The sequence below is a fragment of the Chaetodon auriga genome, chromosome 7 (genome assembly GCF_051107435.1).
Source record: "Chaetodon auriga isolate fChaAug3 chromosome 7, fChaAug3.hap1, whole genome shotgun sequence".
NCBI lineage: Eukaryota > Metazoa > Chordata > Actinopteri > Chaetodontiformes > Chaetodontidae > Chaetodon > Chaetodon auriga.
The window spans coordinates 4,893,734-4,921,251 of NC_135080.1; the positions used below are offsets into that span (position 1 = coordinate 4,893,734).

At 41.8% G+C, this 27,518-nt stretch overlaps 1 protein-coding gene across 1 annotated transcript; it reads left to right on the forward strand.

The window, feature by feature from the left end:
• The first annotated feature begins 1,719 nt into the window (after window positions 1–1,719).
• On the forward strand, window positions 1,720–23,677 carry cog6 (component of oligomeric golgi complex 6). The gene is made up of 19 exons (XM_076736040.1): window positions 1,720–1,898; window positions 2,290–2,433; window positions 4,020–4,091; window positions 4,312–4,370; window positions 11,023–11,134; window positions 11,619–11,701; window positions 11,951–12,021; window positions 12,883–12,976; window positions 14,299–14,427; window positions 15,589–15,680; window positions 16,416–16,480; window positions 16,579–16,670; window positions 16,756–16,873; window positions 17,925–18,056; window positions 18,241–18,408; window positions 18,894–19,001; window positions 20,442–20,495; window positions 20,613–20,692; window positions 22,372–23,677. The coding sequence occupies exons 1-19, from the start codon at window positions 1,764–1,766 to the stop codon at window positions 22,517–22,519; spliced, it is 1,956 nt and encodes a 651-aa protein (XP_076592155.1). The 5' UTR covers window positions 1,720–1,763; the 3' UTR covers window positions 22,520–23,677.
• The last annotated feature ends 3,841 nt before the right edge of the window (window positions 23,678–27,518 follow it).

The window sequence follows — 27,518 nt, forward strand, 5'->3', positions numbered from 1 at the left end:
CTGACGCCTCGTAACTTTGGCTTAAAAATGACAATATTGAGTACAGTACGCTGCACCTCAGTGGAGTCGTTGTAATGATGAAAGTTAGGAAAGTGAGGTATTTTTTGCCCTGAAAGTATACCTGTAGTATAGTATTAGCACATGCTAAATACTGGTTTTAGTAAATCTTTTACTTATGAGTCATTAAATCAACTCAAATTCACACTGATGAAGTCTTAATTTCCCAAATTGGGATCAATAAATTAAAGTTTAAGTCCAATTTCTTGCAGTTTTGAAATACAGTGGGACCTTTTGCATGACATAATATTAATGAGTTAACTTCAGCATCAAGTGAAAAGGTTTCGTTGGTCAAAACATTTGTTATTGTTGGGTTTCAGCATTTTCATACGGACATATTTTGTGCTGACAAATGTTTGTTGTATGTTTTGCCTTGGTATTTAACATCTTGAGACAGTGTTGGGAATAATTGTTCTCACGTTGTGCTCTGTAGATGAATAAATAAAACTAAAGGAAGAGTTTTAATTGAGTGGCCACCATTTGGGAGAGTGAGGCAAAGAGTATTCAGCTGATTACAATCTGCAGCCTCATTGCTAGATGCCACCAAGTCTTACGCACTGGACCTTTAACAAACTGGACTGCAATGCACATTACATTCCACTTCTAATGTTACTTTATTGTCTCATTGCTTGCAAAACCATCTAATCCCTGCACTTGTCACTTTCTCCACCATCTCCAGTGTTATTCACTTCAGTTACTGGCTGCACATGATCTAACTTTAGCACTCGTCACTTTCACATATGTCACACACCTCACCTCTTTCTCTTCACCACAGTCTATATGTCATTTCAAACTTGTAAATCCCATTTCAAAACTGTCAAAGTTGTCTGTAAATAGATTTTGGATTTTATTTTTTAAGCTTATTAATGTTATTTGTTTCAAATCTTATTTTATTATTAGTTGCCTTGGCTCTGTTTTAATCCGTATTCTTCAATGTTGTTTTTGTGGAGCAAATCCAAAGACACATTCTCTCTATGTTTACACACTTGGCTAATGAAACATTCTGATTCTGACAAGAACTGTCTACTATTCAATTTTTTGTTAGTTAGTAATAATATGTTGCTTTTTCATTTAGTAGCTATTGGATTTCTAAGATATAGATAACTTCTGCGGGAATCATTTCGATAAGGAATATTTCCAACAGCAGTTGAACGAAGCATTGCTCCTTGCTCTCTCTCTCTCATTCTCAGGGTTAAATAGTTTCCTTGTGTGTGTGTGTGTGTGTGTGTGTGTGTGTGTGTGTGTGTGTGTGTGTGTGGGAAGATAATATAGATAACCTCTCCTGGACAAGCTTTAGCATTTGGAGATATGATTAAATTATGGTCTTGTCTCTTATCTTAATAATAATAAAAGTTAATCGGCCTCAGACACCGACCCAATAAACTGGCTACACGAACGCTGCCTTGTAAAGCATATGACTTGGAAAACTATTATCTTGTCACAGTGCATCTGTTATTCGGTGGTTGAAATAATATAACACAGAGACAAAGTTATTTGAAGGACTGTGGAGCTTAAAGACGAGGAGCTATTATATTTTTATATGATAGCTTTTAACAAATAACAAGTGCTTCAACAAAAATAATTATAAATAAAGGCAGAGCGGAACGTTCTGTGGCTCTCCTGCAGGGCTCTACACGCTGACCGGACATTAATCTCAGACGGACCAAAACATTTTCCGAAAGTTGACGTGGAGGTGTTTGTGTACAATGGCTGATACTAAGGTAGAAATTTCAACTGATAGCTCCACTGCAATACAGAACTCAAATGCGCATCCTCAACCCAATAACCCGCTTTCAAGGAAGCTCAACAAAATCCTGGAGACGAGGCTTGACAATGACAAGGTAAGTCAGAAGAGGTTAGCTTCTTGCTACCTAGCTAGCATTAGCATTAGCTATATGTAGAAGCTAGTCGCGACACTTCTGGACAGATTTCTATTCTTAGCGTTTATAGTCGTGTCGAGATAATTGTTTGGAGGACACAATATCGCCCCTCGCTAGCTGGTTAGTCATCATAACAATGGCAATAAATGTTATTTCATTTGACAGTTAAGTTAGCATGTTGCTGCAGTCCTTGAGTGTGGATTGTGTAAACTGTCGGGGTTAGTATCTCCATAAGAAACAGTTTCCCGTGCCAAGACAGCTCAGTCTTTAGTCAGAGTTAACGAAGGCACTTTCATGATATGCGTGCAAGGAGAGACGATTCTGACCAACACTAATGCTCTTGTGCTTTCAGGAAATGCTGGAGGCGCTGAAGGCGCTGTCTGTGTTCTTCACTGAGAACAATTTGCGGACCAGGAGAAATCTTCGTGGTGACATAGAGAGACGCAGCCTGACAATCAACGAGGAGTTTGCACGAATATTCAAGGAAGTAAAAGAGGTAACAGAGTTTTGCAAGAGTTTATTACAGAGAAAATCAGGCAGGCTGAGTGTAGTAAAGACTATTCATATTTAATATGTTCTTAGACCCAAAAATAGGCCGTTACAACTGTGCCTGCCTGAACGCACCACAGTTTAATTATACCAGCCTTCATCAGAGGTAATGTTACAGGCACATGGTCAAACATTAACAGCATTGCACAGCCTCCCATGGCGGCCGCATACTCACACACACCACTGCACAATAGCATCATTAATCAAGAGTATGGATAGAGATGCACCAGCAAGCCTGTTAACATTTTATAATATATTATAAAAGTGACACTTGAACATAGTCTGGCACAGTGGCCATGTAAACTGCACACATGCATGTACGCACATACACACACAGATGGCAGAGACAGCAACATCAGACATCAGACATCCAACAAACAATGATATTGAAATGGTCAACAGGCTTCCAAAATTGTAAATTAGCTTACTGTAGATGATAAGTCAGTCAGTGGTACTTGGTGTTCAACACTGCAATTATTTCATCATTGTCCAATGATTCAGTCAGTTCTCATTCAGAGGAGAGCAGGGACGAAGAGTCTATCTGTATGTCATCACTGATGTCCTGATACCAGTTTTTATCCAACTGACAGTTGAAAAGAGCCTTTCAACAGTACAGCTTGTTATCAGTAGGGTGCCAAGGGCCTGCAGGAGACAGTTCATTTTGTAAAATATGACACAGGGGCATGTGTCGAGCATCTCAACAAGTAATGAAAGGCCTTGTCCCCCGTGACCTGTTTTTTTAGCTGTATCTTCCATAAATGGAGAAGTGTGTGTCTGTGGGCTGTAGTAGTGCGTTAAAGGTGTTTGACAAAGGCGGTCAAGCTGCAGTGGCTCTTATAAACCTGTACATGTCTGCTGTGAAAGCAGTGTTAAGCTCCATGATCTGCCTGTCTGGTGTGTCATTCCACATAGTTTTTAGTTCTGACTTGTTCTCGGATGTGATGCCTTGGCCGTGGTCGATTCATGCTGCATATTGCCCAACTTAGCTGGCAACTTTAACCTACATTAAAAGCAGCTTTTATGTTTATTGGTAATGTTCGATAATTGAAACAGAACTTATTGACTGATGTTCACTGGATGATCCAGCAAAAGAAACCAGCAAAAACAAAGTCCTGTTTGGGTCGTCCTCATTGCCAAGTGGGTAGACCCTCACACAGCCACGTGCAAGCACTCAAGTGTTGCTCTATTTAACCAGCCAATGCATTTCTGCAGTGATTCATTTTTTTTAATTCAGGTGGATTGGGAATTATTGACACAGAGAAGCTGTTGAGTAGATTCACCTACTAAGATCCTACTAAGATTTTGGGAATTTATTAGCAGCAGCAATCACAGTGCCGAAGACTTTAGTGGATAATTTGATTCAAGCAGGCTTCCTCCCAATATTTGTTGGGAAGGCTACAGGATACGCATCCTAATTTGAAGCTCCGTTCAACAAATGGCAGCCTGTTGCACCTTTAATGTTTGATTTTTTGTGTGTTAATGAGAGTATATCTGCCGCAGTGTGTTCTAACTGAGACTTCATGTTCTCCTCAGGAGCTTGAAAGTGTTCATGAGGATGTCCAGGCCATGAGCACGTGTTGTGAAGAAATGACAGATAGATTAAAGGTATGTTTGATCATCTCTGCATGTCGTTTGAAAATTCTCCTGTACCTATAATAATGTACCAAAGCTAAACTATTCATAACAACAGTAGATTGCAGTTTGATGTGGATCAAGTGTATGGCCTTAAACACCTCATACTCTGTGATTTATTTATTTAAATTGTTTTTAGAACATCATTTTCATAAAGCCATCTTTTAGTAACACCATAACTTTTCTTCAACAGGCTGCAAAGGAGCAAACTCAAGACCTCATTGTAAAAACCAACAAGCTGCAGGGAGAAAAGTGAGTTGATTCTGGTTCTGATTCTGTGTGTGTGTGTGTGTGTGTGTGTGTGTGTGTGTGTGTGTGTGTGTGTGTGTGTGTGTGTGTTTGGATGTGTCATTACGACTCCTGTAATTTCCCTGACATCAAAACACAATTTTAATCTTAAACTAGTCTTAAAATACTGTGAGGCAAAGTACATTATCATGGGAGCAAAGTTAAAAAAAGACAGACCATAGTTTTTAATTAATAATTAACATTTAATTGACTAGTTGGCTAATTGTGCACATCCCTAATTACTACCTTTGGGAAACACAAGATTTTAGTTTTTTAATTATTGTAGGCAGTGTATTGGAAAGGAATTAATTGAGGTCTGCTGTAACTTCTAAGGCAGTCATTTGGTGTTTTTCTATTGGATTGCATTATATTTTCAAGTTCTGCAGCATTTAGTGAGCACTCAAAACAATTTCAGTAAAAGTCTCAACAAACCTGAACCTTTTATGTAAGTGAGTGTTTGTTGTCGGGCTGTCATAATGGATTACACTGAACAAGTTCTGTGCTCAGCGTTGTTGATATGGGATTTAATTGAGAGACTCAACCTCATTCTATCACTGCAAGCACAATTTGTCTCTCAATCTGATTCTCAGTAAATTGTCATCACAATGTAAAATACGCCATATAATGAGGGTGTTTCCTGTAGCTTCTAAGCTAGTATTTCAGAATGTCAGGGAGGTCATGGAGATAAGACGGGAACTTTATTCTAAATTACTTGCAGAAAGTTCAAAGAAGTCCCATAAGACCATTTCTTCCCTTATCGTTTCTGAGGCTACAAGTCATTTTGGAAACCTATCACATCATGTCACTGATAGGCATCTTCATCAGTCCGAAGCTCGACAGCATTAGTTCGCTCTCTCTGGTCTTTCATTTCCACAGAGAAATTACCCTTTTTTCTATTCAGGCAAGTTTCCAGACAAGTAGCACTTCAATCAAAGCGCACAGCAGGAACAGCGTGGTCCAGTTTGCTAGTGACCAGCTTCTATTCCACACATGTTGTTTGGAAAGTGAGACCTTCTTTAATGTGCTAGCACCTCCTCTTATTTCCTGGAGTTGCTGCTGACAGTTCATTCTATTGGAACCAAACCACATGAAGAATTTCATACTGATAATTTAAAATATTTGCACAAAGATGCGACCTGTCCAGTTAAAACACGAAGACTAAATTTCTGCTCTGTAAAAAGCAGCTTTTCTTTACTGTCAGAATTTAGGGAGTTTTGGTGCAGGGTGGGAAAAGCTGGCAAGCACATCCTTATTTTTGATGAGGAGGGATGAATGATTCATGAGGTTGATGAATATTTCTCCTGGAGTTGCCTATTTACATAAGGAGGGCAGCAATCATCATTAATGGGCCGTTTTTGTTTTATTCGTCATGTCTTGTGATGTTTGGCCTTCCGATGCACATCAAAGTAGTTCCTGTTTACACTGCATTGCTCCCTGATCTTATTGAAGCCAGACTATTACAGATGGAGAGCAGCACATCAGCATGTTATTGCATTTGAGTGTGAGCATTGAGATTTGCTGACACTACGTATTAAGAGCCATCAGATATGCAGATCCAATATATACAGCTCCCCATCACATAGAGTCATGAGTAGAGTCATCTTGGGTACTCAGCCAGCTGAAACTCTTGGAATACTGATGAATTTTTTTTTCTTTTTTTGGTTGAAAGCCTGCCAGTAAAATTAATGTAGGTATCATTAATCTATGAATTTGGCCGGCAGAATGTTGACAGGGATGTGAAAATAAAACACCCGCTCCCGTTGGCTGATAGCTGGGGGTTGGGGTGGGATTCATTAGCATTTGTGGCGGCTGTGACCTTAGTGCTCAGTGACCTTGTGAGTTGACATAGAGGCAGGGCCACGGGCAAAGATAATGTAGATTTCTGGCAAAAGACACTGCTGCCAGCTGTGATGTACCGCGGCAATTCCATGCTCCACTGGCACAGATTCAGGACCTCCTTGACGAAAAGGTGACATAGGAGGGGAGGCAGCGAGATTGAAAAGGAAAGAGATGAGCTCAGAATCTGAGAGCCCTGAAAGACACCAGTGGGGACAGAGCCACCAGAGAATACATGTAGACAATGAACACTGAAGGGAAGCGGTCAGAGGTTTTACATGAATGCCCCTCTGATCGGCCCCCTGCCTTGTCTTTTTCTTAGCCTAGTGGTCCCTTTGGAACCTGCTGTCCATCTGTATGACATTTTCATTCGCAGAGCCACAGTGACCCCGCAGCCAGATGGAATAGTGTCTGCACGCTGGGCTTTGACCTTGTCTTTAGCAGTTTTGTCTCAGAAGAGCTGCCAGGGGAAGTGTGCAGTCAAGCTGTCCTCCCTCGGTTCCCCACTCGTCAGCCCAAACCACCACACCATTCTTCCTTCTTCTCGGTCAGATTTATTTCAGGTCACACGGTCCTCTGCAGTCCCAAGCCACCGCTTTTTTTTGATGTTTCTTCTGTTGACACTTATTATAGCAGTGCTACATTTGCAGCATAATCTCACATTTCGTGCTCAGAGGGCGGCTCTGCAGAGACTGTACAGTCATTTTCAAAGCTCTGCAGATTCTCCTGATGTTTATTTACCCGGCAGAGCAGGCCTGTCCCGAACTGTTTGCTATCTTATCTGCCAGTGGCACTGTGTCATTTGTCAGCTCTAATGAAATGGAAAGGAACAGCGGATTGCTTACAGTGTGCAGAGGCAAAGGTGGAAGAGGCGAGCCAATGAGCGTAGACGACCTGTGTTTGTCTGCTGGCTTTCAGACGTGCTGCTCTTTTGTTTCGGGCTGGTCCTGTTCAAAGATGCTGTCAGCAAGAGCACTAATAGGTGTTATGCATTGTTCCATAATGAAACATAATGCTACCCAGCTGCCCTGCACTGTGTGATCTTTGCCTTAGCATGACATGTTATCTGCTGAACAAGTTGAGACACCTCACATGGATGTCTCTCTGCGCTGTGTGACCTCACGAGCAGCCAGAGCTGAAGGAGCTGGACTGCTGCTTTATTTCTTCAGCGACCGCTCAGGCAGCCACAGTAGGACGTCTTGGCTGCATGCCAAAGAGCAATGTAGATAAATTTAATAACCACACCTAAGATTTACCTGCATTTGGCTTATGTCAGCCGCTCATTTCCCACAGTAATTCCAACAGTGTATGGTGAATTGTTAGATATGGAGCCCTATGTTTCATACAGACCGATTTTCCTGAAAATAAAGCAAATGTTCTCAGTGTGACTTCTGTGTAGGTCATTAATAAATCAAGAGCTCTGAAACCCTAGAGAGAGCGACTGGGGACATCAGAGTGTAAATGACAACCTGTATAAAATGACACTTGAGCCATATCAAGGCTCTGCTGGCTGTTAATGAGAGCGTGGCTGTGAGTATGCCTTTGTGTTGTCTGATGTGACTGACTGAGACTGCACCCTGTGATCACTGGTGCATGGCTAACCAAGAGCTTTGTGAATGCCAAATTTCCATGCAAGCCTTTGAAACGGCCCCTAATAGATTTTAATGGATATCGACCCACATGTTTTACAGCTTCTGAGAGGCTTGGACATTCGCTTGTTACACAAAGCGCTTGATCCCCATATCATTAATTCTGTATGATTAGCAATCAGTTTTCCAAATAAGAAATGGGAAGTGTGATGTAAATCTTTTCATTCAAGTAAAACGCGTATGTCTGCTGTTTTTACCTGTGATAACTAGCGATCAAGCTCTCAGTTTTTATAAACTGATGAAGTTGTTAATAAGATTCTTACGTGTTATATTCTGTGACAATTTCTGTGCTTGAACAGACAAAATCAAGCTGCTTGATTGATTTTGTGTGCGCTCACAAACAATCGGTCTGTAGCTTTGTTGTGGTCCAAAGAGACGGACCGGTCACTCTGTAGCTCGTTTCATCTCATCACGTAACATGATGTAACCTGGTTCAACTGTAACTTTAACTTGTTGGCTGTAAGAAAATCTTACATCTCTGAGTTCACTCTCCTTTGAGCCACTGGCCCACAGTCATATTTGCCTTTACAGTGTGATGTTGCTGATTCACTCAAGTGCGTTGCCTCTCTCTGGTATTCGGTAATTGCAGCCTGAAGAAGAATGTGTCATGTCCTGACAGCGCTGTAGAAAGCGATCCTGCTGCTCCACTGTTCCCTTACTCTCTGTAGCTCTGCTGCCACACAGCTCCCACAATCCACCTCTCCTCACCTTGCACAGGCGTGTACAGCCTGTCTCTTTGTCGTGATTTACATCCTGGAGGAAGAGGTCTGTCACTTTTGGCCTGGACGTGAGAAATTGGTGGCATTTCGTATCTTCTGGAGGTGAATCTGTGGCAAAGTTTGACATGTGAAAAAGGGTTGTTCCCATGTCGATGAAGTGCGACATGTCTATAGGCAGAAACCTTAATAAATAAGGGGTAGGACGCAGTTTCTTCCTTAAAATGAAACTCATGAGGTCGTAGTTCTGACGTAGGAAGTTGATTACATTATATAATTGCAAGTCAAGTGCTTTAACTCTGAGAATACTGTTAATAATAATAATGATAATAATAGTAATAACAGGTGCTTCCTTTTTCTCTTTTCAAATTCATCGCTAATGATTTTGTGTTTTCTGCACTTGATTTAAAAAAAAATTTTAAATTGATTTTTAGACTCTGAGCTTTAACTTTCTCTAATAAAATTGCAAACATGGAATTTCTGTCTTTAACAGTTCTTTGATTTGTTATCATCTTAAGAGTGAAACACATACAGAAACGCACACATGTGCCGCATTGAATCTGGGGAATAAAGGTCCCACATGGCATTTTTATGGGACCTAAAATTTATTGTAGAGTAATTACATGCATGTCATGTCCTTGCAAGGATAAGAAAACTGCACCATGAGAACGGTACCGCCTGCCTCACACAAAAGTTTACTAATGGCATCGTTTGGATCTTACGTCAGGTCAGAGTGGTCATTCCAAGTGGGACAGTCGCTCTTCATGACTCTTCACTTCTTCATGACATAAATGTTATGTCCCATTAAAAATGCCATGTGGGACCTTGATGATAACTCAAGAACATGTAATGATAGAAATTCCACATTTGCGCCGCAGATAATCTCTACGGAAAGCGTGATCTAATTAGACTTTTGGAGAAAACAAGCGAGTTCACATGGAAGTAGGTCCTCTAATTTTTACACCTCTCAGTTTTATTAATGACCTCATTCGCATCACTTGTAATTCTCTGGAAATCAGTGTAATTGTGGTGGAATATGGTAGCTTGAGGGCTTCCTTTTTTAATTTGTAATCCCTCAGTGGCATGATTCTCTTACTCCAATCAATCCTCTTTCAACTTCCTGCTCTCTGTCCTGATGCTCGGTGAGTTTTTGAACACATGTGTGCAGGGTTGGGCAGGTACCTCACACAAAAAGATTTAACCATCCTAAATAATTTACTGTAATTACAAGTGTTTGTGACAGACTAAAAGATAGTGTTTGACAGTCTCACAGTGAAAACATGAACCTCCAAATGCCTCCAAAGTAGATGCACGGCTGGCGTGTCTCTAAAAAATTAAGCTTTCATTATTATTGTCACTGCTTATAGTTGTGAAGATGCAGGCAGCTGCTGTAATAAAGTAAAATTTAAAAGTGTGCTCCTCAAGCTTATCTGTGTATGAAATTTAAGGCGTTGGTCCAGCCAAGCTGGACTCAGTGTGTTGCGACAAAATGAAGCACGAAAAGGGCAAAGACGCCTCTAGGTCCTGTGTGAGAGACGCGGAGCTCTGTACCAAGAAATACTAAATTATAGAATCCTGTAACAGATTTACAACCCTTTACTTTCAGCTGGCTGAGCGCTGGTAATAGCTGTGTGAGAGACAATGGTCAGATAATGTTGGGTTCTTCTGCTCCATCAAAACAACCTGGTGATTTACTGATCTGGCCTTGTTTTCACAGACAGGGGAGAGAATATAGATGAGGCGGTTTGGATGGAAAGATGGGGACAGAATGAGGACTCGCTCTTGCTCTGCTATCCCGTGACAGAATTCCCTGTTTGGCTGAGCGGTTGCCATGATGACTATTGTGTAGAGACACTTACAGTGATAGTGATAGTGATCGCGCTGCTGTTATTGACCTGACCAGTGTCTGACTCTATTCTTTTTCTTCTCTTGTCTCCCTCTGTCATTTATTTTCTCACTTCTGGACATGATATCTTCACTCTTTGTCCCACCCTGTTTCTCTGTCTCTGTTTACTGTGAGCGAACATGTGTGAGGGGTGTGACTGCCATCTGCTGTAGGACTTCAAACATTACAGCTTGTTGACAACATGCACCTTTTTTTTTTTTGGTCGCTTAAATAAAAGCATACAAAAACTCTGTTTTCCACGCTGACAGGTCCTTTTATTTGCACAGTAAATAAAAAAAGAAAAACAGGAGGGGGGTGGCAAAATACATTGAAAAAAACTCAAAAATGGAAAAATCTGAATGCTTTTTTGGAAGAGAAATCCTCAGAGGCCTTGAAGAGAGACAAAACAAATTGCACCTGAACAACAAATGTCCAACTGAAATGAACAGAAACTAAATGGAAGAAAATTTTTATTCTTTATAAAGATAGAAAGAAGAGAGAAATTACAGCATCTATCTCTTTCTCCACAGTCACCGTCTGGAGGTGAGAGCTCAGGTTGCTCAGGCTTTCCTTGCTAAGTTCCAGCTATCCAATGAGGAGATGGCCACTCTTCGAGGCGCCCGGGATGCACCAATTACTGAGGTAATCTTCATTATAACGTATTCTGATGAATTAAATCATCTAAAGAAGCTTTCCGTTCACATTGTGTCAGAATAGAGACTCCATCATCAAATCCTGTATTTGAAGGATGATCTGTTCTCACCAACATGCTGCCAGATACCTGATAAGGTGTAAGATGTGGTCAAGATATTCCATTGACCATTAACTGATATTCTGAAGGAATTTGATGTAATTTTCACCTTTTCCTACCGTCCTCCCTCTCACTTTATACTGTATACCAACTACTATACGTGTTAAAGACATTTTACGCTTGAAATAACACCACACATCTGTCAGCTTCCACCCAATACTGCATCAATACTGCCCGACCAGTTTCAAATACTACATCATCAATGTCACATCAGAAAACATTTTCACTAGAGCTGTAATATATAGTGTTTGGGCAATAAGCGTTCAATGACTTCTGCAAATCTTCAACCCGTGTTTCTCCTAATGTGTTCATCAGGATTTCTTCAAAGCTCTCAGCCGAGTGAAGCACATCCACGAGGATGTGAAAATCCTGTTGCGAACCAACCAGCAGACTGCAGGGTAAGGTGCACCTCTCACGCCTCAGCGTTACTCTGTGCTCCACTTTGTGCGACAGATTAAAATGACAGAGCGCCTTTTACAGTCATTCTGTTCTTGTTGTTAAATTCATGGCATTTATTTTGAACCTGAAGGGTGGAACAGACAGGCGGGAAAAAAAAAAACATCCAGGTCTGGTATGTCACAGTCAGGGATCTGACACTGGGGTTATGGGTATGTAATGTGTGGTCTTGGTTTGCGTGCTTGTTCCAGGTTAGAGATCATGGAGCAGATGGCCGTGTTACAGGAGACATCATATGAGCAGCTCTACCGCTGGGCTCAGAGTGAGTGCAGTACACAGAGTTAACAGCACAATCACACTATGTACACATTCTACGAGGTCTCCATACCGGACTGGATCAAAATAAATACCAAACTGAACTCTTTCAAGTGGGAGTAATGGCTTGTACAGGACACATTTGAGGTTTGAGATTTATAATCTCTGACTGAGTTTTGCCAAAAAAATGCCAGAAACCAAAATTTTCCTCATCTTAACCATGGGCTTTGTCATTGAAATCAAAATGGAAATAAACCATTTAGATCACAGAAACCTCCTTTGTATAATTATACAATAACAAAATATAGAGCATTTACTAAATTATGAGTTTCTGTATAGATGGTTATTTTGCTGTGGTTAAGATTTGCTAAAAAGAAAAAAAAAAAATCCAAATCAAGAAATTTGGAAAGTGAAAATTTGGCTAAATGAATGAGCTGTAAGTTATGTTTTGTATTTTCTCATCAAATGTCCTGAAGTGTCTCTTTTTATAAGTTAATCTGCTGTTTTTTGTGGAATATTCCTCCACGTCTTTTGTGTTTTTCAGCTTCAGGTTAGTGGACAGGAGAGGAGTGTGTTGACCCATTTTGTTCACAGTCTGGAAGTTTGTCCTCTGCCTGTTCACTGTTTGTATTGTTTGAAACATGAGTAAACTGACTTCTTGGTTCAAGCTCATGGGAAAATATGATCGAAAAATGTTCTTTGTGCTTTGATTTGCTTCGTACCAGAAGGGTTGCCATGGTACAAAATATTTAGAAACAATGAATGGAGCATAACACAGGCACAGTTACTAGAAAGATGCAGCTGTTTAGTTAGCTGGATGACAGCGTGTGGACACATTTCTTATCCTGCTTTCCTTCTTTCCACGAAGATGAATGCAGAGGGCTGACCCAAGAGACCTGTGATATCAGCCCTGTGTTGACTCAAGCCATGGAGGCCCTGCAGGACCGACCTGTTCTTTACAAGTAACGTGCAAACAAACACACGCTTACAAACAGAAACAAGTTTTTATCTGAATAACGTGCTGGATGGTCTGTCCCTAAATTTATCTTCCTCTCCGTGCCAATCAGTGTTTACACGTCTTCCAGCACTGAGAAGTTGATGTGTAACAGTGGATGTTTTTCCAAAATTCAAGGGATGGATATTCCTGCATTCACATTTATTTATTCATTTTAATTAATAGTAACTGTAGAAGTCTGGCCCTAAAAATGTTTTTGAACCACCTCTGTTTACTACATCTTTGCCAGATGGCTGCGTGCTCTGTATTTCACTCTGCTTCCGTCCTCTGTGAGCACTCGCAGGTGAATTGTGAGAACTTACGGCCAAAGAGATTCTTGATGAGTGAAACAAAGGCTTAGAAAACAACAGAGAGCAAACAGCTTGAAGCAAACGCGCCAGCATCCAGCCAGCTCATAGTTTAATAAGACAGTGCTCAAATCAGACGGAAAGCATTATGATTATATCAAGTAAATACAGAACTTGACTGAGACATCGTATGGGATTCATTTCCATTGTAAACAAACACAGTTTTGTTTGTTCAAGGGTTTTTTGTGTGTTAAGTGATAAACAAAGGATTCAGTCCTTCTGAGAATCAGACCATTATCTACTATTTAGTCTTGAAAATCTTTAAGTGCTTGAAATGCCTGAAGTCCATGTGATTAAGTGCTGCTAATGCCCATTACTCAGTTATTTTAAGACAAGCACTGACTGACAAGGAAAATACACAATGAGAAAAATTAATTGAAGTGTTTTTAAAAGCAGTGAATGTCAAATATCTGTGCAAATAAATTGTATCCTCGAGTAGAGGAAAGCAATATATGCTCATAAAGAACAAATAATTGGATTCATGCATTTTCTCACTTTGTGGGAGTTAAACTTTGTCCCTAAAGCAAAACAAAACAAACCCACAGCACAGTTTCACACGTTACTGCAAGATGTGTTTTCATGGCAAACCCTCCTTCTATCTGTCTGCATTCTCTGAAATGCACCTGTCTCAGTGCCCACCGCTCGTCCAAGGTCGCGCGCTGACTGGGGATGTTGAGGCTGAGCCAGCGGAGACGAGTGTTCCTGGAGTCTTAATTCAGCACTATCTTGTGTTTAGTCTGTCACTGAGCCTGCCACCGCCAAGTAATCAAAACAACCTCAAAGTCTTTCCTTCTGGAAAAGCTGCCTGCATTGTTGATATATGTCAGCGACTGACCTCCAACACACAGTCTGCACAAAAACACATCTTTTCACATGAGGTTTGGCTGTTGAATGTTGCCTTCTCTCTCTTCTGTTTGGTCAGGTACACTATGGATGAGTTTGGGACTGCACGCAGGTGTGCGGTGGTGCGAGGCTTCATCGACGCCTTAACCCGCGGTGGGCCGGGAGGAACCCCCCGCCCCATAGAGATGCATTCACACGACCCTATGAGGTACATCTCCAGTCCCATTTATGAGCTGAACATTGTCATTTCTTATTGTAATAGAGCCAAAAGCAAACTTCAGTTCTGATAGAAATGAAGCTATTTTTTGATGTAACCAGAGCTGCAGAAACACAGGGATGCTTCTCTGCGTTGTCATTGATGCTGAAGGTATGCCTGATGATCAATGTAGCTTGCTCAATTAAAACGAAAAACGAATCTCCTCTTAAGAACAGGATCATCTATATTTGTGCAACTCCAAAGATGAATGGCTACTGGAACTCAACCACGAGTTCTAATTTATGTATTTCTAGAATCGCTAATTTAACTTCTAACAAATGGGTTATATCAAACTCCGTTAACATGTGGCCACGACCAGAGCTGATAAATAAACATACCTGTTTGGCAATTATTAGGATTTTGCATGAACTTGTGAAAACACTCTCAGACTTTCTCTTGATTAAACTCACCGTTTAGCAGAACTTCAGACTACATACAGAGACGTTCAAATGGAAGAGGTTTGTCTAACTGATATTAAGGATACAAATATATTGCAGTTTATCAAAAACAAAGCTATACCCCCAACACACATTTAGTATTCTCTTATGTACTGTATCTATTGTATGATTGCAAATGCCACAATTCATAAACCATAAATCTATTCGAGTTAGTTCCGATCATCTGAAATTCTTAGCTTTAAAAGCCCAATTCGAGAGGATATTAAATGTCCATTTTGTCAAGAAGTGTCTGAGCTTCCTCTTGTACCACATCCTCTTCCCTCTTCCGCCTGTGCCCAGGAGCCAAGTGGGAGATTTTCTCAGAATACCAGCCATGTGTGGAACACAAAATCACCTCCACTTTATAGGAGGCATTGGCAGTTCTGAGAACATCAAGTTCTTTCTCACCTCCCTATGTCCTCACACTCGCTCACAAATACACACACACACGTACACATACAGGCTTACACACAATAATTCAAGTTTAACCTTGCTGTTTTCCACCGTTATGTAACACCAAAAGCCGTGTGTGTGTGTGTGTGTTGTTGTGTGAGGGGAGTGAAACACGATGACCCATGCTTCGATGTGGCTGTGGCCGCGGCGTGGTGAGATTAGCCCTCAGGTTGGCCCCTCAGTGACGTGCTGTTTAATACTGACTGTTTTGTCGTTCTTTCAGGTATGTTGGGGACATGCTGGCCTGGCTGCACCAAGCCACCGCCTCAGAGAAAGAGCATCTCGAAGCTCTGCTGAAACAAGTCACTCTGCAAGGTACGACATTTCCTGCACGCTAATTACACAGTGCAGCTCTCCGTCATCTCCAGCCCATTCACATCTTCGGTTGAAAAATGGTGCGGTGACACCTACAGCTTGGAAATGTTTGCTTTGTTGCATCTTTTAATTTGGTGTATTTTACAAGTGAAGTAGGGCTTGTAAACAAATGTCACACAGACTCACAAGTAGCTTGTTTATTTCACAGAGTTTGGGTAACCAGCCGCTCAGTGAGGTTAGAGTTGCTGGCAACGGTTCGAGAGTGTGAACACATCTAATTCCATCTACTTTAGTTCAGCCTGATGAACTAATCCTGTGCTTGATTCCCAAATTTAACTTCTTCGGTTCTCAGTTAAGAGTGAAGACAGCTCAGTTTTTTGTTATGCTAAGCTCTTACATCCAGGCTATCAAATGTCAGGATTTATCTCCTTGCACCCTTTTGGGGTCATTTTCTGCATCATTTCATTTTGATTATGATGTCACTCCTAACCAATCGTGTGAGACTTTGAGCCCTGTGTTTTCAGGCAGGTGTCAGTGTGGTTCTACGGTGTCACCTGAGTTTAAATGATGACATTGTTGTCACCTGCATAAACACAGTGAGCTCAAATGTAAATGTAAACTCTGAATATTTGTGAATTAGGAATGTTGTGACCCTGTGTTGTTTTTCCCCCAATTCTGTATTCATTAATACTGTGCTTGTGTGTGTGTGTCTTGTTCATATATCTCTTGCATTAGGTGTGGAGGAGAACATGCAGGAGGTGGTTGGACACATCACTGAGGGAGTCTGCAGGCCGCTGAAAGTGAGCAACCAAATAAGTTTAAGAAGCTCTGAAGCAGCTCTGGTGTTCTGTCATGTTCCGCTCATGCACTTCTGCTGTGTGTTATGGATCTGTGCCAGGTTCGGATAGAACAAGTCATCGTGGCTGAGCCAGGTGCTGTCCTGCTTTACAAGCTGTCCAATCTGCTGAAGTTCTACCACCACACCATCAGGTATTTTAACTCAAATCCAGTTTGCAGAGAAAGAGTTGAAATGATTTGTCGATCAATCGCATCCACGTCTTTGCTCTTTGTCCAGCTCTATCATTGGGACCAGTGTGGCCTCCTTGCTCATCACTATTGAAGAAATGCACATCCTCAGCAAGAAGATGTTCTTCAACAGCCTGAGCCTTCATGCAAGCAGACTCATGGACAAGGTACAGTATGACCAGGGTGACCTTTATTTGAATAATCCATAAGATTATTTTTATTTGTGCGGTTGTGAGAAAGTGACAGCGAGGAAAACGATACCATCATCTGAGGCAGGGGTGGGGAACCTCTGGCCTTCTGGTTAAGGCCACCCCAAGTGAGCCCCCCCATCACCATTGCATATGCATAATAAGCTTCTCAGGTGCTGCCCAGTCACCAGTGCCACTGAGACTGGCCCTCAAAGGATGCTGTGACAATTGAAATGGCCCTTGATTGGAAAAAGGTTGCCCAGCCGTGATCTAAGGGGAGGAGGAGAGGGAGAAGAATTGTTTTTAAAATAGAGACGGTTTGCAATGTTCTTTCATGAAATTGCTTAAATGACAGTGCAGAAGTTCAGTATTGCATCCTGTGGACACACATTGTGTATTTCAGCCCTGGATCTAAACCCTCAAAGACAACAAGGCTATTTCTGAAACACTTGTGCTTGTAAACAGTTTCGGCCTGTCGGCCACAGCATCGAAAAGGCGCTAACTGCCAAAAAACACCAGACTTGTTACCATTTAGTTAAATTGGCATCCAAATATACCTCAGCACGAGCAGGAGCTCTTCCACATAACATGCTGGCTATGTCCTGATCAATAGCAGTTACGAGAATTATCCTTGTAGCTTGGTGTTAATCAAATTGAAGGCCCTCAGGGTTTGTGTGTCAATTCCCGCTAATGCCAGGAACACAGCCTTCTCATAATTTGCTCTATTAGGTGGACAAAGGTGGCTGGGCTCAGTTCTGTGTTGTCCATCCAGAGGCCAATGAAATCAAAACCCTCTTCATTAAAAAAGCTCTTCTGACTCTGAACAAGCTGAGCCTCAGAGAAGCAGCAGGGCGCAGTCGTATATTCAGCCTGCCATGCTGCTCATTATGGATGTTTAATGCTTCGATATTGTCATGAGGATGGCTTGTCCTGGTGAAGGCTACAGCCCACACACAGCTAACCTCTGCAAGAATAACTTCGCTCCATCTACTAATACGTTGCCCTCTTCCGGCCCCGTCTGCCTGTGCAGGTGGAGCTGCCACCTGCAGACCTGGGACCTACAGCCTCCCTCACTCAGACACTCTCCCTCCTCAGGGAGGTGCTGGCCTCCCATGACTCATCTGTGGTTCCTCTGGATGCCCGCCAGGCTGACTTTGCTCAGGTAACCCATTGTTATACAGTATGATCAGGATGGGAGAAAAGCCAAACGTGTCTCCCTTCATTGTAATTTTCTTTGATCGGTTGCTGTATGTCTTAAATGTATTTGTCTCAATGCGTTTTTCTCACCATTTAGCAGTGATATTTCACTTTACTCTTATTGCTCTGTCTTACTTTGCCTGTCCCAGGTGCTCTCGTGCATCTTGGATCCCCTCCTACAGTTGTGTACTGTGTCAGCCAGTAACCTCGGCACCGCTGACATGGCCAGCTACATGGTCAACTCACTGTATGTCATGAAGACCACGCTGGCTCTCTTTGAGTTCACCGACAAGAGGCTTGAGATGCTCGAGTTCCAGGTCTGCCCGAATTGAAAACCGTTATCAGCAAATAACTATGGAATCAGTCTATTTGCATTTAATTACACTTCATCAAGAGTGTGTATCTAATAATAACACAACCCACCTTAGTATGACACAAACAGACTCATGAAACACTGATGTTACTCAGCTTGAATGCTCAGCATACAGCCTGCACGCTGCTGCTCGTAGTGCTATTGTTCATTACAAATAGTTAATTATTCTTGTTCTTTTCATGAAATCTTTTATTAAAAAGATTTAATTCATGGTCTTATGGAAGGGTGTGCGTCATGTATTGTTGCTCATGCTCAAATGCACCATCTATCTCTCTATTTTTAGCACGCCTTTTGTAATTGAGCACCACAAGAGCTCCTGTGGAAGTTTCATTTTCAATAGCACAGTGGTTCTCCATTAACCACAAGTACCATTGGTTTACAATGTAGGCTTGGGCTGGATTTTAAGCCACTCTCTCCCACATTGTCTAGATCGAGGCTCACCTTGACACTCTAATCAACGAGCAGGCATCCTACGTGCTGACCAGAGCCGGACTGAGTTACATCTACAGCTGTGTCCAGCAGCACACGGCTGAACAGGTGGAGCACTTAACAACACACTGACATGCACTCACTTGTGAAGTTTTAGTGTGGAATTTCTCTCTCAAATCTCTCCTGTTGGACTCCCTTAGGCTCCTCTTTTATATTATGCAGGTCCCATTGCTTACAGTGTGCTCTTTGGGCTGTACAATAGCTATTGCTGTAGTTATATGATTGATGTCTCAATTAGAGCATGACAGCATTTCTGTCAGATTTTCAAAGGGCCACAGAGATGCAGATCATATTATGTTCTATTAAAGTACTTTGGCTTCTCCAGAAGTGTTCTGTGCAGATGAGGGAGCTGATGCCCTGGGGCCTTCCTCCCTCTGTAACACACTCTGCCACTGGGCTGACTGAGACCCATAGTTGTGGTTTAGCATGCGAGTCTTGAAATCCGGGGTCATGTTGGGACACACCACACCCTGCTGCTGCTGCTGCTGCTGCTGCAGCTCAACGCAAAGCTCAGTCAAGAACTGTCATTCTTCTCTCCTCGGGTGGCCTGTCTTGGGTTTGCTTTAAATAGTCTTCTGTTTGAAAAGATTAAGTCTAGCTGTCTACACTCGACGGCATCCCAGATGTCAACGGCTGACAAGAATCCCCAAGTTTATTTTAGAGTTTTAAGGTTTACTTTCGCTATCTGTTCAACATTTTATCCCTGTAATTTTCTGTGATACGTCGGATGAACATGTCAGGAACAAGAAAACAGTGATTAAAACAATACTGTTCACCGGCTAGCAGCTAGCAGATGAGTTTGCAGGCTCCTCGTATGTTAATATGACCATATCTCCATAAAATCACTGCAGGTACTGCGCTGTAGCTTCGACCCTTGCACTGTTGTCTATTTGCTGCTTTTAATGTTGGCAATTTAGGCGTTTAAGCTTGACTTAATGCTGCCATTCTGGATAATCAGTGTCAGCTAATTGCCTGAAAGGTACCTGCTGTTGTGTTCACAAAGTCGGTCATGTCTTTACCTTACACAGTTTTTGTCTTGTTGACATCAAGATTTAGGGAGGGAATTTTTCCTGTTTACACATCCAGTTCAGTGTATTAAAACAAGTATTTTCCCCAGACAATCTCTTTATTGCTATAAATTCATGCTGAATAATGAATACCAGCATTATTAATCTCTTATCAACTTCAATTGCGGTTTTCAACATTTGAAGAAAGAAACAATCCTTGTTATACATTTAGGAGGCCGGGGGGAATGTCGTTCATTCAGTCATCGTTGTGTCCGTGCCTCCATCCATTTTAACCAGCTGCTGAGTTTAATGTAGACTAATGACAGAGGAAACCTTTCTGCTCAGTGCTGCCTGCAGACCCGAATGAATGAAGAACCTCATTCATCTGACCTTTGTTGAGTTCTGAGATTCAACATTGTTTCTGTTCAAACGCTGTGATCTTGATTTGGATTCGAAGATGATGTCCATTTTTCTGTCTCAGGGTCCTCTGTCCCTCCTCCCCAGCATGGACAGCTCTTCTGTGAAAGCAGCAATGGTGAGTTACTCAGAGTCTTTTTTTGCAGCAAATTTTCCTGCAAGAAGAAAAAAGAATTTTCTCTTAATTCCGATTCTTTGACTCATCACTTCCTGTTCACTCTCGTGCAAACAACAGGCCCAGTTTGATCGGTACTTGTCGTCACCTGACACACTTGTGATGCCACAGCTCAACTTCCTGCTCAGTGCGGCCATCAAGTGAGTACCTGTCCTTATAGCTAATAGTAGCTCTCTGTTAAAGAATAGCATGTGAAAGAATAGCATATATGCAACATTCACGCTTCAAGTGAAATGTTTACAACATTGCACGGTGTATCAACAGAGTGAGGAGCGCATTCAGAGTGATAAAAATAGAACAGGAGCATTGACCCAATAATGTTGAACATTCATTAGTTTCCCGGATGTAATATGATCATTACTGCATTCCAAACAAAACACTCGACTAAATGCACTGCGATTTTGGATGCTAAATTGCAAAAGCCACCAACACATTGAGAGAGTGGTCTGCACGACTGCCTGTATTTGTCTTACTGTCAGAAAATGCACATGCTTTTAGCTGAATACAGCTGCTACATTGGAGCACTCTTTCTATGAGTCACGTTTACTGGGAAGTGCAGCAGGCTTGAGGAGCACTCTGTACCTCAGGTTAATGTTCTCTATTAATGGACATGGGAGGACTGATGGGCAGGACGCCATTAATTAGCTTCTGGTCCATTTCTCAACTCACACTCGTTCCCTGAAATCATTCCTCCTCTTTGTCGTTCTCCCTCTCTCCAGCTATCTCTCAAGTCTGCGTCTCTGCTCACCTAAATACACAAAAACACCAGCCAGTACTCTGAAAACACTCCTGGAGTGTACAGATAATGGGGATGTACTTTTAGACTCCCTTTGTTTCATGTTTCGTGTTAGTGCACTTGTTAGTGTGGAGTTAGGTGTTATACACAGTACCGTGGTTCTGTGTTCTCTGTGGACCAATTAAAAATATGAATCTCAAGAGCCAGAGTGGGATACAACAGAGGCTTTCCCACTGTGCACTTGAGTCATCTCACTGGGCTCTTCACAGTGAATGTTGTAATAATAATAATAATAATTATGAGGAAAAAACTGCTTTACAACAAGAAATTACACGCACCAAATCCTTCACTTAAAAATGACAGAATGAATGTAAAAACAAGGAGAGAAAATGATGTAAAATAAGACAGAAAAGTAAGATAAAGATGAATTAAAACAGATACAGAATGCCAAAAATGGACGAGAGAAAATTCATCAGAAAAGGAAATGAAAATGAAAATAAAAGCCTGAAAGAAGTTAAAAAGAGAGTACATAGAGTTCGTAAAATTAAACAAAACACAACATTTTAAAAGAAGTGTGAGGCAGCGTGATTGATTGAACAGAGCGAAATGGCTCGTTTTGTCCCACCAACAGTTCAAAACCAAAAATAATGCATTTACTATGATTGAAAACACGCAAAGTAGAAAATGTCCAGATGTGATGCTTTGGAACCATCACAAGTTTAAAAAAGACAAAACATTACCATATGTCTTTTTTTTTTTTTTTTTTTTTAATTAAAAGATGGTTGCAGATGTGATTTGAGGGAATAAAATTCTCTCATTCCTTTGCTAAGTCAGTCGCTGTGCCTGACACCTGATGCATGTGCATTAATACTGTGATATGTATCCATAGATGGCAGTGTGCACCACTTACTGTCACTCATTGTTTTGAGACAGCAGAGGCACACAATGGTAACTGAACATTAAAAAAAAAAAAAAGTCCTAACTCATGGCCGACTTGTAGCTCCTCTTGTCTGGTTCAGGCTCATTCACTGCTGGGTCTGTTTTGTGAGTAAAAAATCTGAAGAGTTTTATCTGTTTGTGCAGGGAGCAGATTTTCCGTCAGTCAACAGAGCTGGTGTGCAGAGCCTATGGGGAGGTTTACACAGCGCTGACCAGCCCTGCTAATGGCTACAAAGACCCAGAGAACCTGGTACCCAGATCACCTAAACAGGTTCAGACCTTGCTCTCCTGAGAGACACTTTTATCCCATCTGGCTGATTTCAGAAACACATGGTGAGCCTCAGCAAGGGACGCCCGCAGGTTATTCAAAGAGCTGTGTCATTTGTACAGTGTAATAATACAAATGTATATAAAAGTAGTTGTTAAGGGGGTGTTCTTTGTGGGAAATATGGGATGTGGGCTGCTGATCTCAGAAACACTCCTGTGTGCCAGCAGGAAAGAGCATGATATGTCTATGATCCATTTACTTTCACTGCTGCGGGCATTCGGCTTGTTTTCCTCTCTGTAAAGCACATATGTCTCTGTTTCCACTCCGTTTGTGGTCCTTAATTGTACAAAGCAAAGTCTTTTTATTGAAAATATTGAACATTATATAAAACAGAAAGATCCAGTGAATTGAAGAGATTTGCCCTATTTTTCCACAATTAAAAGTGGTCTGGAAAAATTCAGCCACAAGGCCAAGAGGAACCTCAGAAGCTTCAACACAAACGCTGTGTTTATTTTAATCTCAACTGTTTGGAGTTGTAGGGGTAAAATGGAAAATCTGTCTTACCATCTCATTTGGCCCTCCAAAAGCGTCTACCATGCTGACTAACACATGAAAACAAGACGACAATGATACTGGATTCATTCATTTACCATAAATTCTACCTTAAATGAACCTTTTGACATGTGAACTAACTTTCTGCCGTGTGTCTGTATTATAGTCCCCGTACACCTTCTGCTCGTTTATTTTCTAATATTTAAAGTGATGTTTTAAATTTTAATAACTTTGTCCTCGATTTTTTTATACTCTTTAAATTAAAGGTATGCATCAAAGACTTCATAAGGCTTTGGTTTCATAAGGATATTCCTCAGATACATAAGTTATGATCTACAGAATGAAAAAATTATTAGAAGTGAAACCTCAAAAGAATTGGACCAAATCCAGACCTCAATGGATGCTTGTCAGAAGGCTGGATGTGCTACTTTATTTTTCAAGTAGAAGAAGTAAAGCAGAGGCCACAAGTCTGACTGATCTCTATGAACATATGGTATTTTTCATCCCTCTTCAAAGCAAACCCCACAGTATTGGTCAGTTGTGTGATGACGGTGTGTAATATCATATCAGTGTTACCACCCAGCCCACATAATCCCCAATAAAGCACCACTGAAACAGTAAAGATACGTGAATATTGATCTGCTGTTATGGTCTCTGGCCTGAGAGGCAGCATTTCATTTGTGCGAGCTGACATCAAGGTTCATGGCAGCGGGCCTGATCTTGGCAGCACGGTCAACGCTGAGTCCCAGGATTTCCCCAGCTCACCGGATGTTACTCAGATATCATTGGCCAGAACATCGAGTACTGGGAATAAATGGAATACCACAAAGTTCAGCATCTGGACGGTGCTCTTAAGTCCTTTAAATAGACCAGCTCTCTCTTCCAATTCTGCTTGGCTCTGGTCAGATACAAGCTGGATTCTTGAGTGTTTTCACTCAGCACTCTTTGGCAGAAAGTGGGATTCTGTTTGAGAAGTGGGATTACGCGCTAACAATATATTGTTCATATGAAACAATACACACGTTGCACACCCTCACTCACTCAGCGTCACATCGGGGGTGTGTGAATACATGTGGACCTTCACAGTTCGGCACGTGAGAGCTTTTTCCTGCCGGTGACTCTATTAATGAGTTAGCAGATGTGACAGGTGATGGAGTCACCACTTAGAGGCAGGTAGTCGCAAGCAAGGTGGCAAACATTCATCCCATCATCCGCTCCATATGACCACGGTCACCACGCTTTTGCCCGCTGAAGCATGAGACCAGGAATCTGGGTTAAAGGATGAAACCAGCAGTATTGAGTTTTGTTTTTCCTGCACTCACTCCAGTGACTGGTGATTAATGTTGATCCACAGCTGACAACTTAAGTCTTGTTTATTGCCTCTTTGAAAGGAAAATGAGTGTCTCACTGCACACCCACTGAACGAATGCTGCTCTTTCTCCCCCTTCATGCTAACTAAAACTTGTAATGCTGGCTCCAAAAAACACCTGTTTGGAACAGTCCACAGGCAAACAGGTTAATTGGGTGTGAAAGGGGCATCCTCGAAAGGCTCAGTCCAACAGCCGAAGAACAGTGTGTCTCAATGCACGATTGCTGCTGAGCTCATCTGAGATGGACTCACGTGGAGTGGACGTTTAGGAATCCGTTGCGGGCATCAAATTCAGAATGAAGGCATCGGTTTGAACATTAAATATCTTGTCTTTGTACTGTATTCACTGGGATTTAGGTCAACGAGGATTTGCATTCTGATTTTATTTACGTTTTGCTCGGCGTCTCAACTGTTTTGGAATCAGGGTGGAATTTCCAGCCCCAATCTTCCCACGCAGATAACGTCCTGTGCGATAGGAAGTCGTTAAAGGAATCAATGATGAAATAATGGACTTTGTGCCTCTTCACCATAAAGTAAGAGCACTGTAAGGTGTACAGTGTTAATGTGTTATCTGTCTCAATTAGGTCCTTGGTTTCACAGACTGTGCTCTTCTTGCAGATTATGAACAGTTGCATCATGCCCTGCCCCCTTGTTAAACATTGAACGCAAACTTTCTGCAAGAGGAGATGTGTTTATCCCCCGAAATCTAATTTATCAGTCATTATGTGGAACATGGTCTTAGTCAATACTTGGAGAACACACACTGTTTCTGGATTTCATCACCTCAGCCAAATTCTTGGTTTGAATTGAGCCACTCATCCCCCTCACCCCTAACATACCTTATTAAGCCCATTAGAATAAAGACATTAGTTATGTAACATGCTCTCAATGCATTGTGCTAACTGCTTCAAGGACAGGGTCCAGTCATCCATCTTTGTTATGAAGTTCAAATGTCCCCTGCTTCATATCAATACTGTTATAATTATTTCTCCACATTGCTTTTATTATTTGGAAAGGTTACCTTATGTCAAACCTCTCTCTCTCTCTCTCTCTCTCTCTCTCTCTCTCTCTCTCTCTCTCTCTCGGCTATTATGTAATTTGTCTATTAGCACAGGAAGGGGGACGCTGAAGTACTGACCTGAAACACAAGTGCACAGTAATTAATTTTCTTTTCTGATTCTCTGCTGTTCCCATCGCCCTAATCAGCATTTCATTCAACTCACTCATTACAACACAGGCCCTCAGAAACATCTAAACTGCCTCAAAAGTCAGCATTCGCAGCTCATGATTTTGACACATAAGACACAGTTATTAATGCACGTCCATCTGGCACTGCCACTGACAGGCATACTCCCTGGCTGACCAGATGCATGTCCAGGTGGCCTGATAAACAAAGCATATCAGAGACGCTAACAGCACAGTGTTTGGTTAGTTGTGGGATGAGAGGAAAAGTGCAGAGATGACTGGCTCTCTCCAGCCAAAGATTAGCCAATGATGGAGCTGCTTGCCCTCACGCTGTTGGAAAAGGTTGGACCCCCTGATGGTGACCCAGAATCCTTGTACAGTATTGCGTGTGGCTGTGATACTTCATTGTGTAAGCTTTTCCTCCCAGCAGAAACATGTTTGCTTTTGCTGGTATGAACACTTTGTACAGAGTCCAGAGCCGAACACAAGCATGTTCAGTTTCCGAATTGTTTCACTAATGACCAGATTTGCCTTGTGTTGTTGTTGGATTTTAGTCCCGGTCTTCTGCATGAACATGATATCTCTTTCAAATGAGTGTGCCTCACAAAAGGGAGATTTGAATACGATAAAGAGTCACTGAAACCCTGTGGTAGTCAGAAATGTGAACTTACTTCACTTGTAGATTGTTCAGCACGATAATTCATGAATATTTTAAACTGAAGATGATGGTTTTTTGCGAAACTTGTTAAAGATCACCAGACTCGCCTCCAGCACACAACCAAATCCATGAACCTGAAAGACAGACAGACCTATTCACACTGACAGAATAGAGAACAAGAACATGTAACAAATTCACCATGACTAATGCCCCTGAGTAATCCAACATGCTGTCAATCATTACTCACACAGAGAGCGCTGTCTGCGCTCTCATTGGCCTGAATGTGGCCGTGCTGTGTGCTTCTTCAAAGCACAGTCCCGTGACTCCCATCCTGAGGTGAAAGAACAGGGCCAAGCTCTGTGTGTGTGTGTGTGTGTGTGTGTGTGTGTGTGTGTGTGTGTGTGTGTGTGTGTGTGTGTGTGTGTGTGTGTGTGTGTGTGTGTGTGTGTGTGCGCGCAGAGAGGAAGAAAGGCACCAATTCTACGGACAGGGCTTGTTCTTGTCACAGGGGTCACGGCCACCGACCTGGTCGCCCCACTTTCATGTGTCCCTGCTCAGGGACAGTAAACAAACACAGATGTGAGCACAAGCTATAGCTGTAGTACACACTGCTGTGTTTTGACGCCAGAGTGCCTGGAAGGTGATGCAATGACAGGAGGCTGTGATCCAGTCAGAGGTGGTAACATCCGCACTGGTTCTGTGCTCCATCACCGCAGCGTTGGTCTGAAGTTGATCATCCGTATCTTGTCCTTGCATCACTTACACTACCTTTGTGTGGTTATGGTAAACATATATGATCAGTGACTTGCATGTACTCTCTCTCTCTCTCTCTGTCTCTCTCTCTTTAGAGAATCCAAGAACAAGTATTCACACAGTAAATAATGGCATTTCTGAATAGCCTTAATTATCCTTAGAAGTACAAGTAAAGGTAAAGTAAAAGTAAAAGTTTACCTCAGATTCAACAGGTTAAAACTACATTTCCCATAAATCCCTTCGGAGTAGATGTGGTAACACTCCCCAGCCTCGTCTCTGATGGTTCTTCAGTCCACAGTGTTTTCTTCTGACCTTGCAAACCATTTTGAACATGGTGGAAGTATTTATTTATTTATTTATTTTTCGATTTTATGACAGTATTTCACTAATCCCAAAATCTGTTATTGCCAGTTTCATCAAATCTAGTCTTTCATTAATTTATTTGGTAATGACTAATTTTTGAGGTACGTATTGCACCTTTAGTGGTGCCAGTTCATCTTTAAGAG